Source organism: Corvus kubaryi, unplaced genomic scaffold, assembly GCF_017639235.1.
Source record: "Corvus kubaryi isolate FWS band 111438036 unplaced genomic scaffold, C.kubaryi_AGA036_p1.0 37396, whole genome shotgun sequence".
Lineage (NCBI taxonomy): Eukaryota > Metazoa > Chordata > Aves > Passeriformes > Corvidae > Corvus > Corvus kubaryi.
The window spans coordinates 19,102,258-19,114,570 of record NW_024581135.1 but is presented as its reverse complement, the minus strand read 5'-3'; the positions used below and the strand labels follow the sequence as shown (position 1 = coordinate 19,114,570).

General features: G+C 38.6%; 1 protein-coding gene across 4 annotated transcripts in view; it reads left to right on the top strand.

Moving 5' to 3' along the window:
- STK39 (serine/threonine kinase 39) overlaps positions 1-12,313 on the top strand; it is an 88,560-nt gene that overhangs the window by 30,551 nt on the left and 45,696 nt on the right. For all 4 annotated transcript variants that reach the window (XM_042040754.1, XM_042040753.1, XM_042040752.1 and 1 more), the window contains exons 7-10: positions 54-155; positions 344-477; positions 3,757-3,805; positions 3,912-3,977. In XM_042040754.1, coding sequence (XP_041896688.1) covers positions 54-155; positions 344-477; positions 3,757-3,805; positions 3,912-3,977 — 351 coding nt within the window. The remainder of the gene's footprint in view (positions 1-53; positions 156-343; positions 478-3,756; positions 3,806-3,911; positions 3,978-12,313) is intronic.

Here is a 12,313-nt window from a genome sequence, read left to right as displayed (position 1 = left end):
TTTTGGAACTTGAGACATTACCACCTTGGTTTTCCCTTCTGATTCTGTTTCAGGTGCGAGGTTATGACTTCAAGGCCGATATGTGGAGTTTTGGGATAACAGCCATTGAGTTAGCAACAGGAGCAGCACCTTATCACAAATACCCTCCTATGAAAGTAACAGTCACTTTGTATTACTTAATGCTGTTAGCTGTATTATTAATGCTGCTAGTAGTTAGTACTGCTTCATTTTCAATAGCAACTTAGGGTATCTAAATAGATGTATTCTGTGTAGTATTTTTTCTCTTCTAATTTCTACATTTCAGATTGCTTTTGCTCACACCTCATTTTTGGGTTTATTTTAGGTGTTAATGCTAACGCTTCAAAATGACCCTCCCACTTTAGAGACAGGTGTAGAGGACAAGGAGATGATGAAAAAGTATGGCAAATCCTTTAGAAAACTAATCTCGTTATGCCTTCAAAAAGATCCTTCCAAAAGGTAGGTCACTATTGCCATGTAAAATGGAATTATTTTTAAAAATATACGGACTACTTTTAAGTTACAGTTAAGACATAATCTTTAAATGTGTGATTTGAATTTTGTAAATGGCAGCCTTCAGTCACCTCCATCTGAGGAGAAGAAATTGCCTCTTAACTGTTCTTTAAGTTTACTTCTTCTGATTGTTAACTTAATATGTTTATACTTAAACACAGTATTGAACTGAACTCCGATCAAACAAAAGTCCTTGCTCTACATCTTAATTTCTCATCTGAAGCAAGATATAAATCTTGATACTGTGCACAAGTCTAACAAGACTGTTCAGATTGATCAGCAGAACTGTTGGTAACCAAATATATCATTCTCTTGGCCTTTAAAAGAAATTAAAAATAAATAATTTTATGTTGATTTTTCTCATTTTGTGACATAAACTTATTGTTGCTTTTAACTGGGATATTTCCAGAGAAAATTACTTACTAAGATGTGTTTATTTTTTTTACTGTAAAGTTAGGGCCTTCAAGCTTGTTGGGTTTTTCTCATGCTTACGTAGGGAATTGCATGTCATGGTATCTTTGCTGTTTGTTCTTTCTTGCTATGTTTTTTGAATAGCCAAGATGACCAAAGTATTAAACATCTATTCTAAAACCATTGTTGAGGTCCCAAGTTCCCTGAGTGATTAATTTATTTATTCATTTTTATGCAGACCCATTTTTTTAGGCTTTTTTTTCTGAAGAGTTCTAGGAAGCACATTCTAATTAACATTAATTCCTAAGGTATTTAGTATATCACTGTTTTCTAGAGTTTCAGAGTATTTCTGGGGAAAGATTTTTCTGAGAGAGTAATCCTGATTGTATGTGTCGTTTATGGTGTGTACTTCCTGAGGTAATACTAGCCTAAGTCCAGGATGTGGTTGTAGGGAGCCAAATTGAAAAAGTGACAGCAGGAATGCTAGAGAACCAGTATAATTAAGAAAAAAGATTGTGGCAACATCTTTATTCTTTAAATACTTGAAAATTTTTATTTCACTCGAAGATCATTTGTTTACTGCTTTCAGATTCCCAAACCCTTTACCCTTGTTGGTCTTAGTAGCAAGTCCTGATGCTTTTAAGCTTAGTATTGCAGTTTGGCTGCTTACACATAGGAATGAATAATAATAATAATGGATAATCGAGCTCTTGATAATCAAGCTTCTTTTAGTTTCCATTATCCAGAAATTTTCAGGGCAAGATTAAATTGGTATGACGTAATGAGAAGTAAATAAAAGGAGTTTTTCTTGTCTCCTTGAATACATGATGCTGAGTTACCTGACGTGCAGTAAAGGCATCAGTGTTGAAACGTTAGTTTTTAAGGTACTTATTTGAGTTTATACATTTATTAAAACACATGCAATATATTCATACTCAGGATTGCCTTGAATTGTACAATTAGGCTAGCAGATAGATGCTTAGATGTGTGTGCCAGTTACTCTGTACTGGTATAGAGCAATTATTTTTATATGGAGGGGATCATCACTATTTTTCACATTTCTCACAAGCCAGGATGTAATTTTGCACAGAGATCCCTCCAGTAGCTGTCATGTCAGTTGTGGGAGAAGTCCTTGCTCTTTGTGGCAAATTCTAGGACTGGCATTGCACTGCTGTTGTCTGAGACTATGATGTTTTTCTTTTGGGGATTTGTGTGTGGGTGTTTCTCTCCAGTGCCAAGGATGCTGCTCACAGTCCTCAGCTGCAATTCATTGCCACAGCTTGTGTGGAAAAACAGGGCCAGAAAGCATGTCCAGACCAGTTCAGAAGTGTCTGGCATAATTAATGGTAGAGGAATGGAGAACACTAGTTTGGATAAAACTTTACTAAAATGTAGCTTTTAAGTGTGCATAGCCATGTTATGAGATGTGATGGTACTGTACTTTGAGAACTTTAAAACTTTGACACAGAAGCTGATTTTTCTTTTTAATAGTTTCCCTTCCTTTTTGCTCATCCAAGATACATGTCTGAATTACTACTGAGCCTGGTGGTCTCCACAGAACCACTAATCAGAACTCCTTTATTGTAGAGCTTGGTACTTTGGAGGTGAAGAAAAATACATGCTCTATGGAACCTACTGTCTGTGTCTAAATTGAATTCTTTTTGTTAATGTCAAGAGTTGTTTCATTATTTCTTGCAGGAGTGAGCTGATATATATGTACAGACTATTTACTACTCCTCTTCTGCTCACTTACTTTTCAGATCTGTCCTTGAAGATATAAACTAGGTCAGATTTTGGGGGTTGTTAGAGATTGAGATTTTTCCAAATGGAAGTTTTCTCAGTGTCTTACCTTGTTTGTGCTGTATTCAATCTCTTGCTGGAATTCAAATGGAAAACTAGAGCTGCTTATTTAGAAATTATGAATCTTGAAGATTTTGACTTCCCTAAATTTAGCTGTGTCAAAATTAGTCCTGGATGGTCGTATGGGCTCCTAATGGAAATGATGGATGATTTTACCTCATTCCAAGAGATGCATTGCTTTCTCTCCAGAGTCTGCTTCAGTACCAGAGTCTGGCTTTGGCTAAATAAGTAGCTTTTTGGATCCCTGCAGCTAGGGAGACAAAACCTGCTGTTGGAATCACTTTGGTAGCTGTGAGATTGTGGTTATCTCTTGGTAATGCTGAAACAGACTTAAACAGAACTGAAAGTAAAAATGAAGTGTGCCAGTTTTTACCTTACAGCTGTTGCTTTGATTTGTATTTGTGTGTTTGAGTGGAAGATGATCCTGATGACCCTCTTTGGTTTATGCATCATGTTAATAGTGTCAGTATAGTTTGTTGTGAATACCTGCTGACATCAGTCAAGTAAAAGAATGCCCATAGGAGGTACTGATGCTGCTGTTTGGAAAATGTAATTATGCTTTTATTGCTGTGGAGCAAAGTTTTATTTGTATTTGTAGAGTCATTTGGGGAAGAAAACAATACCTGACTTTTTTTGTGGGTTTTTTTTTGTTTGTCTTACTTGTTTTTTTTGAAGGTTAAATGCATTTGTGTTGAACAAAAAAGGGGGGGAAATTGACAGCTTAAGAGACTTTTTTCCTCTCTCTTTTGGTATTTTTGCCATAGAGAGGCTTAATTTTTTTCATGTGTGGTAAGTGAGCTCGTGTGAATTAATTCTGTAGCTATGATCATTCATTCCCCATTCATACAGTACTAATTCAAAAGTATTAGAGACGTACCGTTTAACTAACGTCTTGTACTGTATTCACTGAGAGGGGTCTTTGTTTTCTGTTCTAATTTATTATTGATCTTTCAGGCCCACAGCAGCAGAACTATTAAAATGCAAATTTTTCCAGAAAGCCAAGGTAAAACGTTTAACCCTATGAGTAAATTTTGCTCTGCCTTAAAATCTATGTGAAATTTCTTCTTTCCTTGTAATGATTCTTAATTTAACAAATGTTGGTTTTGCAGAATAGAGAATACCTGATTGAAAAGCTTCTCACTAGAACACCCAATATAGCACAAAGAGCAAAAAAGGTGAGTGCATTCACATATTATTCTTGACTGGTGTGGAGGAGAAAGCAAGGACTCCTCAATTGCCTTACATTTTTAGTTGGCTGACTAAGCCATTCTTTTAATGTAATATTCAGAGATAGTGAATGTTGAATGAATGTTTTCTGCAGCCTTGCTTTCTCTAGGAAGCCCTGAGGCATTTTGACCTCCTTTCTGGCCTTGTCAAAATGATACATGACGTTCGTCATACTTGATACGATTTTTTTCTCACTTCCTCTTAGAAAGCTGCAGGTGAAGTAGTTGTGGGGAAAAAAGGTGGCCTGCAAACATATAGGTTCATAAACTGCAGAATTCATATCTTCATTGATCACCTAGAGAAAGGGTGAAGATACTATAAATGGTATTTATTGACAACTGCCTGGTTCTTTGGATTGTTTCAAATATTATTCCCAAAAAGTCAGGTCGAAACTTCGCAGGAGTGCTGCTGAATTTTTCAGACCAGTGGAGCCTTAGTCCATGGGTGACAGAATTAAACCCACAGCTGTGGCATATGCTGGTATTTCTGTGGTGCCTTTGTCACTTGTATAAATGAGCTTACCAAGTCATGTGCAGCAGAATACAAAAATATTAACTCCTAACAGGTAAGTATTGTAAAACCTTTAAATATGAAGCCATTCAGAAGAGCTAAGAAACAGGAATGAATGTAGACTCCTATTTGTTGTGTTTGAAAAATTATGGAACTCCCTTTTTCTTTTCTGTTGTGATTTCACACACCATGTCTCTTCAGTATGAGGTACCTGCTCGGAGACTCCTGAGCCTCTGCAGGTGACAGAGTAGTATGCTGAATCCAGCCTTCTAAAAGCAGGCTTTCTGGGGGGATATTTTGAGGAGGGTATTTCAGCAAAGGAGGTGTTTGAGCCTTTGTTGGCACATCAGTTAGGCTGCAGCTACCCGGACCATCACTTGTACGATTTTCTGTTGTCTTTGGGAGTATTGGTTTGGCGTAATTCTACAACACTGAAATGTTCTGACAGCTGCTGGCTCATACTTGGAAGAGACAGCAAGATCTGAGTGCTCCAAGTTCCTTCGAATTTTGGAAGCTTGTTGACGGTGGGCTCTAAGAGGCTGGAGAAGGAAGGGGTACTGAGAGGGTTTGTGGCAGGGCTCTTGCGCTGAGCAGGTTCGCCCCTGTGAGAGGCGGAGGAGGAGTTCAGGGTTTGGCCGTGTGGTGGCAGCAATGCCCACGTAAAAAATGATCCAGCTGGCGAAAACCATGCTCTGGTTTTCAGTTTACACCTCTGGTGTGCAGGAGTGATTTAGGCATGTGCTGGTACCAGCCAGGCTTCTGCCAGAGTGTGTGGCTCCTGAGGTTTCGTGTCCCAGCTGTATCCTCGGGTCAGCTTTAGATACTGTGTGTTAACTTCTGCATGCACGCAGGTATACTTATTTATTTGGATAGCATAGCACTTGGAATTGTGAAGGGAATGTATGATAGCCTCCTGTACACCACCAGAAATAATTTTCTGAATGACTTTTTTGACAGTTCTTTTTAATTTGAAAGAGGTGTGAATTTTAAGAAATCAAAGCTATACAGTGGTGGAGACAAATTAATATGTCTTTAATTACATCATAAATGGAAGAAGTATTTGGTTTTTAGCTACTGAAAATGCTAAATTATTTATATTTTAGAAGAACACAATATTAAAATTCATTGGGGATTTAAAGTTTAATTGACTTGTTAGAACTTTGCATGTAGCTGCTGTTTTAAGACACCATAAAATATAAATGTACTTCAATAATAAAACTCTGGGGTTTTGTTTAAAAAGCTTGTGTAAGTCGAGTTTGGTTGCTTAAACATTAACATGTAAAATGTCTAAGAGGTTGCTCTTGGAAGAAGTAACCCCTGTAATTGAAAAACTAATGTCACTGGGGCAATAGATAGGAAGGAGCTGGTGTCATCACTGCTTAAATTATCTTCTGTAGCACTTGGTGTAAAATGCCTATGACTAATGATCTGTAGCACCACTGCTAGTACAGATGTCAGATCTGCCCTCTGGTAATCTAATTTTTCTTCCATTTACCACTTGTATAATTGCTTTGCCTTGTTGCCCAGAACTCCTGCCTCAGTTTAGTTTTAACTCTAAATTCTTCTCTCTTGACACAGTGTTCCCATGTTTTGCTTCTGCCTTTAAAGTTTATAGTTGACTGTTTTTTTCTAAATATGAGTTTGGGTCTGTTTGTGAAATCCTAAGAGCAGGTCCACGGGTCTTGTATGTGTGAGGAGAACATTTGGTGCTGTAAAGATGTGGCCTGCTTTAAGCCCCAATTTGATAATTAAGCAATGTCTTCACTGTGTGTTTAAAATACTGTCTGACATTAGAATTGTAAGCTAAGTGTTTGTGCACATGTTCCCCCTGTTCCATTTTTTCATTTGCTTTTGATTCTGCTAAATTTTAAATGATGTCCTTCTTGCTTGCCCTAGCCTAGTAATCAAGGATAATGCTGAACCACTCATCCAGGAGGAGCATGTCCTGCCTCTTCCTGTGCAGGACTTGGTTAGATGTATATTGGTGCTGACCCACAGGAGTGAGTGTTACACCGTGCAACTTCTTACTGGCAATTGTGGATTTCACTAATGGGACTGCTCACCTGTGGGAGCATTGCTGGTGTCAAGAAGAGCTGGGGAGAAGGCTGTGATGAATGGTCCAAGCTCAGTGTGGTTTGGTAAGCAGGGACGTGCTCTGAAGCCACACTTTTGTCATGGATATAAATGTAGGAGCCCTGACAGCCCGTGCCTCTGCCTGGTTAGATGGTGTGGTGGCAGAGCAGCCTGCCCTGTCCTGCTTGGATGAGAGCCGTGTGCACTGCTGGCATAAAACAGCTCACCAAGAGTTTACATACACTATTTATTAACACGTGCTGAAGCAGTTTTAATTTGAACTGAACACTAAGTTGTTCCATTTGTGATTAGGATTGCTGTATTGGAATAGAGCAATTTGAAATTTGAAACAGCTTTTAGAGTTCTACCGTCAGTTTTCAAATCTTGTCACACTAAAAAATTAATTATAACTGTAAGTACTCTATATGCCTAAAGGCCCTGGGTCAATTTTATGGTTTTATAATCCTATTTTTTTAATTTTTAAAATCTCCTGCATGACTGCCACTTCTACAAAGTCAACAGGGAAAAACATGTATCTGCATTTCATTTTATTGCTGTCTGAAGTGCTGCTAGTAAAGAAAAACACCTAAGCAATAATTGGGCTTAAATTCTATTTTTGGAATGGTGGTATTGCATTGTGCTCTGAATAAAAGCTTTTTTTATAGCTGAGAGTTTTACATTAGAGGGAAAAACCTGTGACAGCATGAAATGATGATTAGTGTGAGTGATACCAGTTTTTATTATACTTCACTAAAAATGCCCTTATGGATGGGTTGGAATTCTAGCTCCTCAGTACAGCTATTTTAAGGTGATGGTCATGTTTCATTATATAAGAAATCATCAGTCCCGTGCATTTAATGAGAAAAATATCATTATATCACAGATTTCCTGGACAGCTATAACAGCATGATTGCATCTCAGCAAGATATACTAGTGCAACATTTCCTTGCTTCAGTAATGGATTTCATCTGGTAGATACATCCTACCAGTGATGTATGTTGGTACAGCTGGACTCCAGCTGAGTTGAAAAACAAAGAGCAACATGATCTTGAGCTCAGATTGTTAATATAATTGTATATTAATTTTTCTTCGCACGTAAAAAAAAGCTTATTTAAATAACGTTAACGTATAACACACGTGCTATACTGGAACCCTTTTTCTGGAAAGCAGCAGCTGAGCTATAAATATGTGTTTGGCAAGGCTTTGTGTGAGGGAGGGCCCTCCATTGCAGAGGATTAATTGTTCAGTTTATCCAGAACATTGCTACAAATTTAAAAATATAAATAGTGGAACTGTGTTTATATGGTTGAATATTACTGAAAAAAAAAGGAAAAATTGCCACTCAGACAATGTCTGTTACAGTGGGGATACTGCAACACGTGTATCAGACAACGAGGCCCGTGGAAAAGAAATATCTATGGACCGATCTCTTGATTTCAGAGAGATGTTTATTCCTCCAGCCGCATGGCCGGGGCTCTGCCAAGGAACTGCTCAATCCCGGGACCCGAGGGTCCTTGCCCACATGGGGGAGCACAAAACAACCAATGGGGAACGAGGCTGAGCAGGGAGTAGGGAAACCCCATGTCTCCCCCCCAGGGCCCCTCTCCCAGGACCACATGGTGGGGAGGGAGACCCCAACACGTCAGGTGATTTTTTTATTTTCAAGAAGTTGTTGGAAGGGAAATTTAATGAAAGCATTTTTTCCGAAAATGTAAATTTGACAGAAATTCACATAATCAGAATGCAGTGCCGGCATTAGTGGGTAGTAGAATTGGAAAGTGTTTTAAGGGGCAGAAACATGCAGTTGCACCAGCTTTATTTTAACGTTTCAAATAAAGGAAGAAGATAGGTTAGTGTTTTTGCCAGCATGTAGTTGTGCCATTAGATGCAAGGAACTTCATGCAGTATATGGGTTTGTCCATCTTTTCTTTCACAGGGTGCTTTTACTATTGGTGTGGTTGTTTGTGAGGTTGGATTTTGTGCCTTCTCAAATGGATCTAATTGTTACAGAATAGGTGAGCTTTGAAACAGCCCATGGCTTAGTTGAGTGCCTTTGTATTTCAGATATCTATATGCACATCTGAAATAACTTGGATTACTTATTATGGCAGAGTTTAAAAGCTCGGACATGATTCATCGTAGTTGTTAAAACGTAGCCCTGTTCTCTATTGGAAGGTGTGTTCCAGTTCATGGGCTGTTATGGTTCCACTTCAGAATTCATTTTTGCAGTGAGTCCCTGTCTCTTGTGTAACTGCACTGATCTGCTCCTTAGCTAATGTTGTGTATATGACCTGTTGGCTTGTTCAAAACCATCTTGAACTTGGACTGATGTGGGGGTTGGAGTATAATGAGAACTTCTCTGAGTAGACCAGTAGCTTTAAGTATTTAGTATTTATCGAAGCTGTTGAAACTTGCAGAACTGGAGGAGGATTTCTTGAAAGTGCTGTTGAAGGACTCGTGATTAAAGAATTAAGACAGGATAAAGGAAGTCCGGGTGTGTATGATGCTGGTGATAGTCTTTGATCAGGAAGTACACCTCTCAAGTAAGCAGAAGATAATCCTATTTTATTGGCCTGTTTTGTAAGGATTTGGTTTTCTGTCGCTGAAAATGTGCAGGAAGGTGCTGGTTTTACCTGTTTACCTTCTGAGAAATTAAACCTCAAACATTTCATTCGCATGACATCCAATACCAGAAAGCATTTCTTGGATTTGGATTAGCTCCCTAAGTGAAAGTGTCTTAATGGAATTAGTTGTTATTTAATAACTTTCCCAGTTTATAGGCCAAATCAATACTGTGTCAATGCAGGCAGAAACAGCTGGCTAGCTTGGGTCACCTTAGTGCCATGGGGTTTCCTTTCTGGAAAAGACATCCCTTCTGCCTGTCTTTGTTCATAAAGGTAACAAGGAGTTCTGGGAGCATGTGTATTACTTGTAATTTTGTATTTTTTTGGGAAGTTTGCTAGGAAAGTCATGCAGGCAGATGAATTACAAAGAGGATTCTCTAAAAGCAAGGTGGCTCAGAAGCAGCATTCCCACCTGTTGCCACTTGCTTAAAGACTGATGGAATAGGTATGTGAGAATTTTTGCTTTTATGTGGAGAAACTAAATATTTAGCCCTCATAGTTTAAAAAAAAAAAAGGGGGGGGGGGGAAGTTAAAAACAAAAAGAGCCCAGGCTCAAGCATCTGAAGAAAGTGTAAAGTAACTATGTTTTCCTGGTTAGACCTTGTAAAGGTTTCAGAAATTCAGTACCAAAACAAATTATGTGTCATTTGTTTTGACACTCGTTTTCCCCTGCGCTTGAGCTTGATACTGGTGATATTCTTGTAAGCTCCTGGGGAGAGCTGCAAGGGAGGTAGCAGGACATCCTTGAGCTGGTGTTACCCAGTGATATTATAGGGGAATTAATTTAGTTGAAAAGTGCTCTAGGCTCAAGGAGTTAAAATTATGGCTGGAGCTGAAAAGTTCAAGGTTTTAACCAGAACAAGTAGATTAAGGCCAGCAGAGCAGAAGGAAGGGCTGGAACAGTAATAGTTCGTTTCTGTTTAGCTCTGAAAAACAGCTCCATGAGAAGGTTATTCCAGCAGTCCATCTGCAGCTAAAGTCAGACAGTATGTGAAGAGAAAGTGAGTGTCAGGGATGCACATCCCAGCAGGGCTGTGTGGGATTTACTGGCAGCAGAGGGCAGCCACAGCCAGTGCTCTGCAGCCCGCGGGATCCATCCTGCCTGAGCTGTGTCTGGAGTCACAGGCTGGAAGTCTGTCTCTAGCTCTGGAGTTTTAAATGCTGTAGGCTGGTTGAATGCATGCTGCTTCTTGATAGCTGGCTAAATAGAAACACTGGGGTTTTAGAAAATTGGATTTTATAAAAATGACAGATCTGTTAATTATTTTCATGTTAATTTATAACTTTTTTGGAGAACTATACTCAAGTTTTAATTTGATCACTGTAGTATTTCTAAAATTGTCTTGAATAAATACACGTCTCTAAAATCTGTGTGGAATGCAGAATGTGTATTACAGTAATTTCTGTTATGTACATAAGCAAATGGAAACCTTGGAAAAAATAGAAAAGGGTAGAAATTAGAATTTCACCTTGAAATGGTGCGTTCAAGCCTGTGAGTTTGAAAGTAAGTGAAAGTCATAATAATTTCTTCTTTGAATTCTACAGTAATAGATTGTTTTCCTAAATACTTTTTAATGTATCTCTAATGCTGACAGTGAAATCTACCTTATAATAAGAGGTTTCTGCTACTGAATAATGAAAGCTCTACATGAGGCTGTATTTGTCTTCTTTTTTTTTCACCTCCGGTTATTTTAAGAAAGTAAGCAGTTTGAATGGTAGAAAAGCATGGTGGAATTGGAAAATGATGATTATGAAGGTGGATCTAGTGATCCCTCTAGTGGCAAGTCTTCTAGTAGTGATTCACCGTCATGATGTGCATTCATCTGAGCAGCCAGAAAAGAAAGCTCTGAAGATCTGGATCTTTCTTCATCATCTTTCAGAGTACTAAGTTACTTCACCAATTTGCTGTATCTTTGATTTGCTTTTTTTTGATTCTTGCTAGTATCCTCTTGGCTTTGACACCTTAATTTGATTGGAAGGGTGGAGGGAAGCAGGCAGGGAAAAGAAAGAGGATAGAAAAGAGCCTTGCTCGGCATGTGTGAATTAGCTGTCGGGTCATGCCTGATAGCCATTTGGGATTCCTTGTGTTTGAGGTGAAGTGATACTTTTGTGGAGCAATGTATCTCCTCTGCAGAATTAATTGAAAACATCCTCCTCAGCACAGGTGCATGTTCATGCCTGAAAGGACTATTGTTAAAATGTGAATGAAAGCATTATTTGCAGCTAATAACATTCAGTAATGAAGTTTATGTAGTGGAACTAATAAGTGGAGAAATAATGTCTGAAAACCAAAAATCATACTGAGTTACTAAATTTGCACATTTCCCATGTGGCAGGAATTTCAGCAAAACTGCAATTTCTCAAAGCAAAATCAGAGTCCAGTTTTGGACTCAGGCTGAAAGCAGAGATAATAAATATGTTGCAGTATTTAGGTAAAACCTCATGTTTAAGGAAAGCAGAATTAGGAGTTCAGGGAATACATGCACTTGTAAACAAGATGTTTTGGTAACAAAATAGTGTCTTACTTTGAGCCACTACATCTTGCTGTCTCTAAGCAGCGTTGTCCCAGCAGTAGAAGAATTGGTGAAGAGTGGAAAGGGGGAGGGTGTTGGACAAGGAATCCCCCAGAGTGGGTGAGGACTTGGTACACTGCTACATTCACTGGTACTTTCCTTGTCATTTCCTCTAGAGGTGCAGGAATGTGCTCCCTCATCCCCTCTCTCTTCAGCTGATAATGGCTTTGTTTTCCTCTCACTGATAGCTCCGCTTGGGAGTGTAGGTAAGATTCCGTGGCAGTCTTCTCAATTGATGGCCGTGCCCTTGGGTGTCACACTTGTCATCATGCAAGCATGATACTGTTTGGCTTATAAAAACAAACCTGTACCATAAATATTTAAAGCAAAGGGTCTTTTTTTTTAAACAGAGTTCTATTTTTTGTTGAATTCTGCTGTGTTATCCCTTAAAAAGGGTGCTCTTCCAGAACCAGTAGAAAGCTGAAGAAGTCCTGTTCAATGCAGAATTATCAGACTCCTGTATTCAGTAATCTTTCATGAAGAAAGATACAATGATCTTACATT